Source organism: Phodopus roborovskii, unplaced genomic scaffold (assembly GCF_943737965.1).
Source record: "Phodopus roborovskii unplaced genomic scaffold, PHOROB, whole genome shotgun sequence".
In the NCBI taxonomy this organism is placed as follows: Eukaryota; Metazoa; Chordata; class Mammalia; order Rodentia; family Cricetidae; genus Phodopus; species Phodopus roborovskii.
In genome coordinates this window covers 32,001,182-32,015,815 of record NW_026126469.1, presented here as the reverse complement: position 1 = coordinate 32,015,815, position 14,634 = coordinate 32,001,182, and the positions used below count along the sequence as shown (strand labels likewise).

General features: G+C 34.5%; 1 protein-coding gene across 7 annotated transcripts in view; it reads left to right on the top strand.

The window, feature by feature from the left end:
- Positions 1-14,634, top strand: part of Dzip3 (DAZ interacting zinc finger protein 3) — a 728,188-nt gene that overhangs the window by 686,862 nt on the left and 26,692 nt on the right. For 5 of the 7 annotated variants that reach the window (XM_051191572.1, XM_051191573.1, XM_051191570.1 and 2 more), the window contains 7 exons: positions 2,236-2,337; positions 3,446-3,538; positions 4,407-4,459; positions 9,429-9,505; positions 11,043-11,660; positions 13,169-13,201; positions 14,132-14,301. In XM_051191572.1, the coding sequence (XP_051047529.1) occupies positions 2,236-2,337; positions 3,446-3,538; positions 4,407-4,459; positions 9,429-9,505; positions 11,043-11,660; positions 13,169-13,201; positions 14,132-14,301 (1,146 nt within the window). The remainder of the gene's footprint in view (positions 1-2,235; positions 2,338-3,445; positions 3,539-4,406; positions 4,460-9,428; positions 9,506-11,042; positions 11,661-13,168; positions 13,202-14,131; positions 14,302-14,634) is intronic. The other 2 variants (XM_051191575.1, XM_051191576.1) reach the window with 2 other exon arrangements.

Sequence of the window (14,634 nt, the reverse complement as noted above, 5' to 3'; positions counted from 1 at the left end):
CTATTCTCTATATTTTGACCAGTTGTGGATTTCTGAAATAATCTCTGTTGCAAAAGAAGCTTCTTTGATGAGTGGTAAGAGCTATACTTATCTGTGGGAATAAGGATAAGTATTTAGACTGCAGTTAGATAGTATATTTATGTTGGCTATCCAGTTAGAAAATGACAATGGTTACTTCTCCTTTTGGGCCTGTTACCTATCCAGCCATGGTTATTTGACTAGGTTCTGGTACTAAGCATGAGTTCCCTTCCACTGAGTGGGCCTTAAATCCAATAGACTGCTTTTGGGTTCCCCCAAGATAATAGTGCCAATATTGTGTCATTGTGGATATTTTGATGGTCTAGTCATTGATGTGGTTCAGAGGGGTTAGAGCTGAGTAGCACTACAGTTTGTTCTTCTTCCTCAGCAGCTTTCATAGTACATTCTGGTAATTATAAACAACAATCGTCAGGGAGCAGGCTTCCAAGTCAGTTCTAGCTCAATTACTGCTCCAAGTTCTATGTCTGAAGTTTGTGGTATCTGCAGAAGTAGGGTTTTACCTTAAAACTCTGGAAGGCAACTAAAAGAAATGTCAATAGCCTATGTTGTTTTAGGGGATGCTTGTATTACTCTGGCCAGCAACTGGGAGGGAGGTTTCTTTCTTTTGCCTGGCTCTATGGTTTTTATTAGATAGGCATGGATCTTGTGAAGAGCACTGTCACCTTATGTTACATAACAGCATTTAAAAATACACACACACACACACACACACAACACACACACAAGTGACTGTGGGATGTTCAGCCCTAACTGATACATCTACTACATAACCCCAACACTGATGACTCAGGTAAAATCACAGAAAAGGAGGTGGAAAGATTATAAGACCCAGAATCCCAGAACTCTTGGTGCTACATAATGTCCCTTCATTTAACAGGAAAATCTTAACATATGGTTGCCTAAACATGACAGCAGTTGACCTGACAGTGCAAACAGGGAGAATTCCACATGGTCCCTTCCCAAGATGAAGAAGTGGGGGGTGGGGGTCAATGTCTGCCGACCAAGGTGGTACTGTGGCATAGATTATCCAGTCAGCCCTAGGTACATGTACAGACTAGCAACACTAAATTGAGCCAGTAATTTGTATATACAGGTGTGCACATATATGCGCATATATACTTTCAAATGTTTGTATATACATACACAATAATAATAATTTTAAAAAGATGAATTTGGGAGGGAGGAGGCCAAGAGTGATGTTAGATGCAGTGCTTATGTATGAAGTTCTCAAAAAATAAGATGAAAATGGTAAATTTTTCAACTTTATAATGAAAAGTGGTAGAAATTGAGAATAGTAACATATCTAATAAGAAGTGATCAATTCTCAGAGTGCATGTTACTAAATAAATGATCACTCTTTCTTAGGGAATCCTTGGGTGAGGAAAGAGAATAAAGGTGGAAATGTGAGCAGCTTTGGTCTTGCAATTTCTGAATCAGTGTGGCTTTGCAATCACAGGACAGGGTGTAAATTGTCACTCTCAGTACAGGTCAAATCCTGCTTCTGAGATAAACTGGCTAACATCTCAGCTGTGGACTTCTCTACACACACATAGGGCAGGTGAAGAGATGCAATAGTCAAGGCTTTGGTGTGTGATGTGTCAGTCCTATAGTTTAGAGTAGCTTCAGGGTTCCAATGAAATGAATGTTATGTAGCAACAGAAGTTCTGGGTATAGTTTAGACTGTTGTAAGAAGAATTCCTATTTAAAGGAAGTAGTTCCTAGAGAGTGCAACAAAAATTTTCTCTTTGATAACATATCTTTCACCAGGGCAGCAAGTCTGAGGTCTCCTGGGAGGTAATGGGAATTCAGAGAATGGCACAGAAGTGGATTGAGCTGGAGGAAAAGAGGGATGTAGAAGTGGGGATGCACAGATAACATGTTCTACAATAAAAAAGGTTGAGGGTTTTTGCTTGTCTGTTTTGCTGTTTTCTTAATCCATAGAATATGGACATTTTTACATTGCCTAGCCCAAATAATTTCTCTTCTCCCTTTTTTTACTGTCCTTATTTTTTTGACTTTTTAAATTCTACAATATCAGAAGTTCATTTGGTGTCTACAAGCTTTGTTATTAAATTGTGAGTGTTTGTAAAACTTTGATAAAAGTATAACCTATAAATTATAGGATTTTAAAACTGACTTGAGATGCTATTTCTATGTTAACATTAATTATATTTCTATGTCTATATTTTTTTCAAGGGGTTTTTTCAGCTAATGTGCAGTAAAAGCTGTTGTATTTACTTCCATAAAATTTGTTGGAAAAAGTTCAAGAACTTAAAGTACCCAGGAGAAAATGATCAGGTATCGATCGCACTCTCTCCTTAAAGTTCCCATATCACAACACATCACTGCCTCTCCCCCTTGTTCTTTTTGTTGTCCTTGTCATTCACTCTCTTTCTTCCTTTCACTCTCGCTTCTCTCTGCTGTTTATCTCCTTGACATTCTTATTTATGGGGAAAACCTATTTTAATGATGGAATATAAGAAAATTTAGTGTTCAGATAAGGAGTTATTTCTATTTAGTCATGTCAGTCATATGATAAATTGAGGTTTTTACTACTAACATTACATAAAATCCAGAGCCCTTTTCTTTATTAATTATTTGTTTTGTGGTCATACTTGCTTTGTGACTTTAAGCTCTACAGGTTTTACATTATGTAAACAAGGAAAAACCCTTAGCAATTGCAGTACTGTAGAAAAGAGCATTGGATGTGGAGGTGACAGATTGGAGAACAAATCTAGCTCGAATCACTTACTACTTTTATTACATTAGACTGGTAACTTTACCACTGTGACTAGGATTTCTAAGCTCTAAAATGACAGTGAAGTGTACATATTTCATAGTATTTGTGTATGTTTGTTGTGATGAACAGATAAGTAAACTGGCAAGTCATGCTATAAGAATAAAACATACAAGACATTAAAGTGATACCTAAGTGCTTTTTAATTTATGTGGTAGATAGGACAATTGACCTTTTTTCCTCAGTATTACACAGAGAAGTGCTAGAAATAGAACTAAGTTAACCAGAGGAAATGGCAAGATCCAAGCCAGAGACCTCTTTGCTATTTGTATTGCTCCCTTTTCTCTGCAGTCCTTAAGGAGCTTATAGAAATTAAATAATTTTTGTGCTAAGTACCTGTTAATTAAAGTTTCATTCCACAATTAGCACGTATACTTTAGGCTGTACTATAGCTCCTTAAAGAATTTGATGTCTAAATAACTGAAGGAAAAATGAGTTAACATACATACACATTAATAGTAAACTACTTTGAACAGCTCACTTTCAATTGTTTATTGACATCTTTCAGTTTGTCATGCCATTATCTGCTTCTGTTCTTTAATGCTTAAGTGACTCTGATTTGTACAATGCTGATTTTATATTTTTATGTTTTCCTATGAACAATTTTAGAGTTTTAGTGGGAAAAAATGTTTGAAAGAAGGATGTGCAGGCGACATGGTAAGGATGCTGCAGTGTGATGTACCTGGGATTGTCAAGATTTTGGTGAGTGATTTTTTTTTTTTTTTTTTTTTTTTCCTGGTTTTTGTTACCCACCTTCTTTGTAATACCATTTTTGTCATAAAATTAATTCATTAACATTAATAATAGGATCCTAGCTACATTCTAGTTTTGGTGACTAAGCTCCCTGCCCTTTTCCTGTTTTATCTGATATTAAATGGCTTTAAGGATAAGAAAATCTAAAAAGTAGAAACAGATAAATATATCATCAATGAACTAGTGGTGGTGAGGAATATATTGTAGACCAGGAATGATAAAGAGTTATAATTTAACTACTTTTTTGCTATCTTAAATTAAAAATAAATTTAGACTGTCTAAATCTTTCTCTTTTGGTGGAACTGGAAGTTGAGTAAAGGGCCTTATACAGGCAGGCTCATTGTGCACCCTGTTGCTGAGCTGTATCTCCAGGCCCTGAACCTATTTAATCTGTAAATAACTGCCTAATGTATGCTTACTGTACATCTGTGAACTGTTAAATAAAACATAGTACGCAATTTAATTTTTTATTAATAGATAATTTTGAAATTTTAGTTTGAGGTAAACAGAATAAAATTAGAACTAAATGGACTTTTTTATTATTTATCTTATACTATTTATGCTGCTTTTATATTTTAACCTTTTATATCTTAATGTTGTCATTCAAATCATATGATAATGTAAAATTGCCTAGTTTTAAGAGCAACTGTAACTTAATTGATTTGTATTTTTTTAATTTGCTTAGCTTTTAATTGAGTCATTTGCTTTATAGTCAGTGTGCTTTTATAATTATCTTTATGTAACTATGAAAGCTAAGAACTTAAAGAAGTTTGAAAATTGAACTATTTTAGGGCTTTTTTTTCTCCATCACTTGCAGTTTGAAGTGGTGAGAAAGGATGAATATATAGCCATCGAAAATTTAGGAGCAAGGTAAGCTTGATATAAAATATTTTATTACTTTTTCTTTTTTGAGTGTTTATGTGTTTTAGTTGCAGTTTTTGTGTTCTGTGAGTGATACCTTGGGTATGAAAAACAATCACAGTGAGTTCTCATTTGCTTACCCTTTTTTCCCTACTATTATAGATATTTACATTTTAAAACAAAGAAGGAAAAATTATTTACAATTTAAAACAAAGAAAAAAATGGTTAGCTTTACACTAACCATTTTCTAATTAGTTTCTGTAACAGATATTGGGGTTCAAGCTTTGAGGTGAACATCAGAGAAACAGAGCAGCCAAACCAGTAATCATAGTAAGACCTTGTACAATAAGAAAAATTAACAAGTAAGAAATACATTTATAATATCTAGTCCATTTGCATTTGGCAAATTCAGAGAAAATTCTCTGTTGTATATTCTTTCTTGGTGATTATAAAATTTTGCATCTACTCTACTTTCTATCCTAACTTGTATTACCAATCCAAAATTATCATTTTACACCTCAAAACATTTTCTTTAATAAACAATTTACGCTTTTGTCTTTCTTAATCTTACAAACTTTACATCTCTTAGGTAAGTTTTCTGAGTTTGGGAATAAGAAAAACAATAACTGTCTTCAACTGCATTTGAAACCTGAGAAGGAAATAATATTGTCAGAGTAAACAGGAAGTGCAGAGCAAACAACTTGAAAACTAGAAATGCCAAAAATATCGGATGCCTGAACATTTCCAAGGTTCCTCTGTATGTAGAGGCACCCATTTTCAGCCTACAGTCCTAGAATATCTGGCAGACTTTTCTGTGAAGCAGGAATTTTGAAGTACTGTCCCACCTTGTCTTGGCAAGGTCCAGCAGTTTTTTTCCTTTGTGTCCTAATTATCCAGTTTGTAAAGTGTAATGTCAAGCAGTTGACACAGGGACAGTTTCTTGCCTAAATGGCTAGCTTTGCCACAATGAAAGCAAATTCCATGTGGAGTTTCTACGATGCCCATTATCCTTTTATGCTACCAAGAACAGATGTGTCTCAGTGTAATAAAAAGCTTTACATTATTAAACATCTTAGATGCCATATTCTGTAGGTCTCTGAAGCATTTGAAGATCACCTGTCTGTCTAAAATATATATGTATAACCTTGAAAACATACCTAACATGACTACAAGTTTGATTGTCATAGATGACTAACTACTAACCTACATTTCTTAATTATCCTGAGTAGATTATAATGGTAATTTTCAAGGACTAGTCTTTACATTACATTTTCAAATGATCTGCTTAGGTGTACAATACTTTAAACAAGAGTGGAGACATACAGTATAACAAAAATAACCTTAAATTTGTATCGGTACACAAAAATCCATACCCATGTAAAATATTTGAAATGAATAGTTGTCTTTTTATCCAATATCCCCACTAAAGGATGACAAACTTCCATTACCCAATAAATGATGAAAAACCACCCACCCCACCTCTTGGGAATGTGGGTGTTATGTTCTCTAGACTGCTTCCTGTTGTCTGCAGGCTGTGGCATTCCCAGGGGATCCTGAGAAAATTGAGATGATGGTCAAGTGCTAAGAAAACTAGCTATAACACTTGTTGTCCATTCTCTGTGTTATGGGAAAGTGCATGGCTTATCTTAAGTCCTGGCTAGAATAGTCTGTGATGCTGGATCATCTCAGCTAGCAGCTTTGAAGTTGTTCTGAACTCAGAACTCTGAAGAAACTGCAACAGTGGCAATCTGGATCACTTCGGTCACCCATTTTCATCGGTGTCTGGTTTGTTTGTTTGGTTTGGTTTGGTTGGTTTTGGGATTTTTGTTTTGTTTTGTTTTGTTTTTCTCAAAATACACAAACTTTCAAAGGTAACATTAACACAAGTATGGACTGTGTTAGCCAGCCAAAGATTTTATTGTTTGTTTGTTTTATCTTTGAATAGGTAAAAGATGTCTGTCAACTTTATAAGTTTATTTGGACTGTATAATCAAACTTCTATCCGTGCCATATAAAAGTCTGGCATGCAGTAATAAGTCATGAAGATTCTGTAATCAACAAGATATATCATGTGTTATCCAGTAGCAGAGCTGTTCCCATGTGAAGGGATCAGTATATATGTTGCCTGTCTTGTAGTTTTTCCTGATTAATTTCTTTATGTCTATAGCCAAGATTTTCAGGGGGTAGCCCCCAAGCAGATCTGATCTCTATTAATTTTGAGGGAATCCACAGTCTTTCATTTCCTATGGAAACAAAGCATAACCTCTTACCACAATACATCTTCTGAATTCAATTTTAAAGTTAAGACATCCCTAAAGTATCTAGGCTGGTTTAGTAGTAGTTCCCTTTACAATCCTTCGTCTCTCAGCAGCTGCCATTCACTCATTAGCATTGAAAAAATTCAGTCACCAAAACACCACACAGGATCCAGACTCCTTGTGTATTTCCCATCTTTATGTAGCTTATTCTTTTTTATATTTCTTTACATTTTCTTTAAAGAGTTTACTTAATTATTTTTAAACTATCTATTTTTCCAATGACTGTGTATACTCCTTTTCTTTCTTAAGCCACTTAAAGATTTTTTTACCTGTTTTACTGTGCACCTGTAGTGTTCTCTGACTTAATGATCCCGTCCTTAAACTGTGGCTCTAGCAGTTGGCTCTACCCATCCTGTATTTAACTGCCCTAGCTCAGGAAGTTGGTGCTTGCACTGTGACAAGTGTTTTTTTACTTAGCTTGCTGCTTCTACTTAGTATGTTAGCTGCTCAAGAGCTCTGCTACACAGCAGCTCCTCTCAAAGGAGTTTTTGTTCCCATCAAGTCCCACCACCCTTAAGCCCCAAATAAACACATGGACACTATATTAATTATTAAATTGTTGACCAATGGCTAGGGCTTCTTATTGGCTAGCTCCATCTTAATTATTAACCTGTTTCTTTTAATCTTAAGTATTTCCATGTGGTCTTGCCTTAGCAGAGATGTCTGGACCTGTTTCTCCTTTAGCGGCTACATGGCATCCCTTTTCCGTGCCTCTTTGCCAACCTTTCCCAGAATTCTCCTTGTCTTCTAGTCCTGCCTATCTTCCTGCCTCTATTGGCTAAACAGTATTTTCTTCATCAATCAATAAGAGAAACATATATACAGAAGGACACCCCTATCACGTATGTTTTCTGTTTGTTTGAGCTTTCTCAGGCACTATATGGAAATTTGGTCCCCACATTGGATACCAGTTTACACTTGGTTTCAGTGTTTTATATCTTGACTAATTACATGTTTACTTTTGAAAAAGTTATCTGCTGTCTGTGCTTTATCCTTATTTATTTTTAAGCTGTTTTATTAGATGCTAAATGCACATAATTTATGTAACCCTAATGTAAAATCCTCATTTTCCCTTACAGTCCTACTTCAGATCTTTTTGTCTGTTATTAATATTTCCATTTCTTTTTTTATCCATTCTTTTATATATATATATATATATATATATATATGAACGTGTTTTCATTTTTGTAGATGGTATAGATTATGCTCTTTTATTTCTAATTTCTTAAACTTTGCCTTTATACTCATCTTTATTCCATACATATTTTATATATAATATGTATATTCTGCAGTTATTTAGATAATTGACTTAAATCTACTATTTTATTTTTCCATCTCATCTTTGTTTTTATTTGTATCTTGTTACTTGTGTGTGTGTGTGTGTGTGTGTGTGTGTGTGTGTGTGTGTGTGTATACAGGAGCTTGTGCAAGTCAGAACAGGTGTCAGATCCTAAGGACCTGAAGTTACAGACAGTTGTGAGCCATCGTATTGGTGCTGGGCACTGAACTGGTGTCCTCTGCCAGAGCAGTTAGTACTCTAACTAATGAGCCATCTCTTTTGTGCTGCTGTCCTGTTAGTTTTATGCTGTTTATTGAAGTGATTCCTCTAGAATTTCTAGTATACATAACCTACTATGACCTGTTTTCAAAATTTCATAATATATTTTTCACTTATAATTCAGTTTTCTGTATAGACTTTATATATAAATTCATTTGTTGTATTTCCTTGCTGTAATTTTGTTTTATAGCCACACTTACACTTACACTACTATTTATAGATACTTGTATTATTTATAATCAGGTTATATAAATGTTGTTAAAGTAAATATAAATATTTGTAGAAATTCTTCATAGCATTTTCTAGAGTTAAAATTTCTAGACCCCTTTTATGCATGCTTTTAACTTACTAGACACTGTTAAGTTTTTCCCTAATGGTTTTACCAATTTACATTTCCTGCCATCAATGTTATACAATTCCTTATATCTAGTTTTTTTTTTTCCTTGCCAATAATTCATATTGTTTGAGCTTTAAATTTTTCCATATAATGGCACCTGGGATAACATCAATTACCAACAAACAGTAAAAAGTTCACTCTGTAGTATTACTGTCTGGTATTTGTTTTGTGGGTCAAAGTTCCTTTCAAAGCAAAAATACAGAGTTTTCTCTTATTGACAGCATTTACCTATTTATTAAATTTTCTTGCTTTCCTTCCATTCTTTCTAATTACATATGTTAATATTATTACATTAGTATTTTTAAGCATCTCTAGAAATTGAGTAATTTGCATTACCTTTAATTATTTTTTTAACTTGTCTGATCTGATAGGATATGAAAGAGTTCCTGTTTGCTGCTTTTTGTCTTTAAACTGGGCATAGGAGAGCTGGGACTAATCCTTTTCTTTCCCCTTTTCAGCTACTATATAGTTCTTGCATCACAGAATTCTTTTTGAATGAATACTCTGTACTTCTTAATTATAGTGAAAATTACAGTGTAGACTTGTCATTGCTGGTGGCTTTTATTTTTTTTGTTTTCAAATTGTCTTTCCCTTTGTTTTCAATTTTTTTCTAAGTTGAGAAGAAAACACTCAATGTGAATTATACCAAAAATTTGGTCTAACTCTGATACTTTTTCACTATGACAATTTTTTTTCTATTTGCAGTTACAAGAAATTGATGTCTCTGGAATTAACTGACACTGATATAAGATCAGAATTTGATTTAAAATTAAACACAAAAGGTATTGCTTTTTTTTAATTACTCCTACTGAAAATATTTTTCACTTTTTTAGGTGTCTCTGTAAAGTACCATTCTTTTTGCAGTTGTGCAATTATTTATTATTGCTATTTATAAAGTCTATTCCACCAAATAGTGTTTGCTGTATACTAGAACCCATAGACTAAACTCTGCAGGTGTGTGGCTCTCATATTGCCTTGACATTCTGTGATGAAACATGTTAATTCTGAAACATACTTGTGAGTATACGGTAGGATTTACCTCAGGAGAATTTTCATCCATCCCCTTCCCTCTTGTTGCATTCTCTCATAAAAGAGCAAGCATGTAAGTAATCCAAAAGGGAAGAGATGAACATTTTGGAGCTTGGGGTCAAGTAGTCTAAATTCACATGGCAACTCTTTAGGAGTGTACTAGGAATAGTCTGTTCAGCACTTGGAGACCATAAAGGTCCCTGAATATGGAAGAAGGGTTGGGGTTAGCCCTTCTTACTAGGGCGACTAGATTTCCCTAATGCTAGCCTGCTCCATATTTGACAGTGTAGACAAGGCCTTCTGAGACATTTCTCTTAAATTTTGTTTGTCTTTACAGTGCATATCAAGTATACAAAGTTATCCATTAAAAATCTTTATGATACAAAACCATGAAGGATAAAAAAAAGTAAAGCTATATTTTATGTTAAACACCCAGTTTATTATTCATACAAAACCCAAATATTATCATAGACTGAATTCCCACTACTTTCAAACTTACCTCAGCCTGCTTTCTTCTTGAAATCTAGTTAAACTGCCAAGTATCGAGTGGTTTAGTTTGGTTCCTTATCATTTCATTGTTGAAATATCAACATATTATTTATTATATGAATGCTTCTATCATTTGATGATTAAAAATCAAACAAACAACCCCTCCAAAACAAACAAACCCTCAGGTGTTCATGCAATAGGTAGGTTTGTGGTGGTACCCAAGATTCTGCATGTCTCATAAGTCTCAGGTAGGTGCTAATACTTCATTCAGTCTATGAATACTACTTTGAGTAGCAACTCATTAGATAATTATGTTGACTAGTATATATCTGAACAATCTAATATGATAGACAGTAGCCATACATAGTTAAATTTGCACTAATATCAAATATCGTGTAAGGCTTAGCTGTTGGCCACTCAAACAACAGTACTCAGTGTGTGTGTGGCAAACCGTGCATGTACCACTTTTAGCATGGGAAGTTCTACTGGATACTGCTGACTTCATATAAAATATATAAAATCATAGATGGTTGAATGAAAGACTTCTGGGTTGAATGAAAGACTTCTGGGTTAGAGAAATCTTCAGTTTCTTCTACTTAGAAGCATTCTCCTTTTGACTAGAGATTTTGATAGCTAGACAGAGAGCAGTATGCATATTAAACACTGATATCATTAAATTCTTCTGTACTTCTTTTCTTGACATAGTTCCTGACCTACAAGAACTTAGGGTGCAATGTTAAATACCACATAGAAAAAGAACATTAATATGGATTGTTTTGACTTCTCCAAATTCATTTTCAGATGAAATGCCTATCTTCAAACTTGATTATAATTATTTCTATCATCTGCTTCATATAATCATTATTTCTGGTACTGACATTGTCCGACAAATATTTGATGAGGCTATGCCACCCACTCTTTTGAAAAAAGAACTGCTTATACACAAGAATGTGCTGGAACCCTACTACAATCATCTTTGGACCAATCACCCTTTGGGTGGATCATGGCATCTGCTTTATCCCCCAAACAAGGAGCTACCACAGTCCAAACAGTTTGACTTATGCCTCCTATTAGCGCTCATTAAACATCTGAATGTATTCCCTGCACCCAGAAAAGGCTGGGATATGGAGCCACCGTCTTCTGATCTCTCTAAGTCTGCAGATATTCTAAGGCTCTGCAAGTACAGAGATATCCTCCTCAGTGAGATTCTGATGAATGGTCTCACTGAGTTACAGTTCAATTCAATTTGGAAAAAAGTTTCTGATATTCTTCTGCGCCTTGGAATGAAACAAGAGGATATTGACAAAGTCAAGGAGAATCCCATTGAGAATATCTCCCTTGATTATCATCAGCTGTCCATTTATCTAGGCATACCAGTACCAGAAATCATCCAGAGGATGTTGTCCTGCTATCAACAAGGTACTAAATAATTACTTCATTAGCCAGCAAACCATTTTTTGAGTGTCTGTTCTGTGATTAGGGATACTTTGTTTTCCTATTTAGTGTTTTAGAGCCTTTTCAGTATGAAAGGAACTCTTGATGTATAATTTAGAGGCCTTAAAATTACATCTACCCAAATTGTGTATGTATATATATGTATATACATATATGTATACACATACACACACACACATACACACACACAGAGAGAGAGAGAGAGAGAGAGAGAGAGAGAGAGAGAGAGAGAGAGAGAGAGAGAGACATTTGTGGAAAGGGCTCTGAACACTAAGTCCAGAGCATTTCAAGCCATTTTCACTTAAAGAGCTTATGGTCAAATACCCTTAATAAAAGTCTTTCATGCTACCTGTTTTGTCTTTTCTCAATTATTAAAGTATCAGTTTTAATTTACAGACCCAACAACATCCACTATCCCTACTATGTCTACATGAAGATTTTTTTCTTTTTAACCTTTACTTTTTAATCTCTAGGGTCTAATACATCCTATTAGATACCATAGATGCTAAGTAGACTAGTAGACAAACACAGGAAATGGAATCATGTTCAGGGTAAATTGTATGGCGTGAAAGACTTAAACCTTAAGTAGAAACATGCTGCACATTTCATGACTATTCCTTCATAGTCTTAGACTAATAATAAATAAGAATTGCTGCTCAGTTTAAAATGCTTGTTTAAGTGATGGGCGTGAACCTGCAACTGAAATCTACAACCCTACTCCAGAAGAGAGTGTGGAATGATTGTAAAAGCCAGAGGAGCTCTGCCTGAGATTGTGCTTCCTAGAAATAACAGGGGAACTTCACCTGTGACACCCTAACAGTATAACTGCTTAATCAAGAACTGAGAACAACCCCAGTAGATATGCTAATATGGAAGGGGAAAATCTCTAGAGGTGCCCACCTCCAAACAAAGAACTATGTGCAACTAAGGGAATGCTGACAGTAGGAGAAATGGGGTTTCTCAGAAACGAGTTCCCCAATTGGTTATCTAGTACCAAGAGGCCAACTCTGAAATCATATACCAGTAACAACTAAATGGCTTGAACATGTTATATTTGTATATATGTGTAAATAACAATAACAACTAAAGAGAAAGTCCATGAATTCAAAAGGGAGGAAGTGGGGGAGGGATCTTGTGGTGGAAGAGGGGAAATGGAAAGGGAAAATAATGTAATTGTATTTCAATTAAAAAAATAAATTGTTTATGCTCTAGGTCTTAACTATTATGAACTGTCATTTTTGTGTGTTGTTTTACTTTTGTTTCTTAAACCATGGATTTATAACTATTGTATGATAGTCAGATTGTACTTAGTCTAAACTGTGTTAGTGTGAGTAGTGGTGCTTCTTTCCCAGATGGTTATGGGATAGATTAATGCTCTATGAAGGGGCTCTGGCCTTTCTTAATCCTGGTCAGATACTGGTTGGTTGTGCTTGCAATGCACTCCTAATTATTATTTTCTCTGTTTACCATAGGAATTGCTCTACAGTCAATAACAGGCAGTCAGCGTAAGTATAACCCAAAACACATAAGTGACCTTTTAACTCAGAATCCCTAATGCTTATATATGTTGTTGACATATGTTTAGATAAACTTTATACTGAACTGTACATTATCCAAAAGCTTAGAAAATTATATGATAAACTTATTGTTGATCAGCTGATCCTAGTCTCTGACTTGCTCACACTTCACTTTAATGCTTGCCACAGGACTCATCCAAGGATGAGGCTCCAGATTTTTATACTGAGGACTTAGGCAAAAATGCCTGTTTGCTTCTTCTGCTTGCTTAACTGTACTGCTTTATGTAACCATATTGTCTTAATTATTACTAGTTACTCTTTAGAAACAATACCATATGTTAGCCCGAGGTTAAAGTTGGGCCATCTCTGAGGAAGTTTTAAGGCTGAATCTTTGGGACTATGAGAAAGAGCAAGGATTCAAAGTAGTCATATAATACCGTACAATTACATTTTATGAAAAAGGAAAGGGAAAATGATCTAGTTTTTTCTTGCTTTATGTTCCATATTTATATTCTATAAAATAATATTAATTGCATTTTAATAAGGTCAGTGTTAGAAATTAATACAGTAGTATTTAAATCATACAAGTACCTAAAGGTTGGAGTTCACTTAAATAGCAATCATATTGTTTTGGTTTATACTGATTGGATCAAGGCTTATATGTGTACTTGTGATTTATGGGTAAGTAGGCACTGTAATTTTCATATAGTAATTAAGTGTTTATATGCTTGCCATGGTTCAAATGTTGAAGTGAGAGGACAACTTACTGGATTGGTTCTCTCCTACCATGTAGGTTCTGGGAATTGGGCTCAGGTTATCAGGTATGGTGGCCTAGCAAATACTTTTATAATTTTAACAAAGGGCTAAAATTTTCAAAACTTTGCCACTAGATTTTATATCCTTCTCTTTATTATTTAGGTATTGATATAGAAGAGTTACAGAATGATGAAGAAGAATTGAGTCCACCTCTGATGGAATACAGTATAAATGTAAAATCAAACACTGAAATGCAGTTAGCAGAAATCAATAAAGATGTAGCCTCAATACCTAGTGAATCTTCAACAGAATCTGTTAAAGATCTTCAAGAGGTATAATGTTTAATATTTGAATTTAAAGAACATATTCTGAACCTTCAGGTGTTGTATATACTACATTCAGAGCATTGGAGGCAACAGTGTTCACACAGAGTCTGAGTTGGAATGACTGTTTTCCCATTACTTACTACCATAGCTTCTTCAGTAATTATTTTGCCAAAAGTCAAGCACTATGTTAGCTATGGAGTACATTTTTTGTTTTGTTTTGTTTTGTTTTGTTTTTTATTCCCAACCATTGGAAATACATCTGGGAGAGAAAAGGAGAAGACGTAATAGGGTAGAAGACATAGAAGAAAAAAAAAAAAAAAAATAAGAAAATTGAGGTAT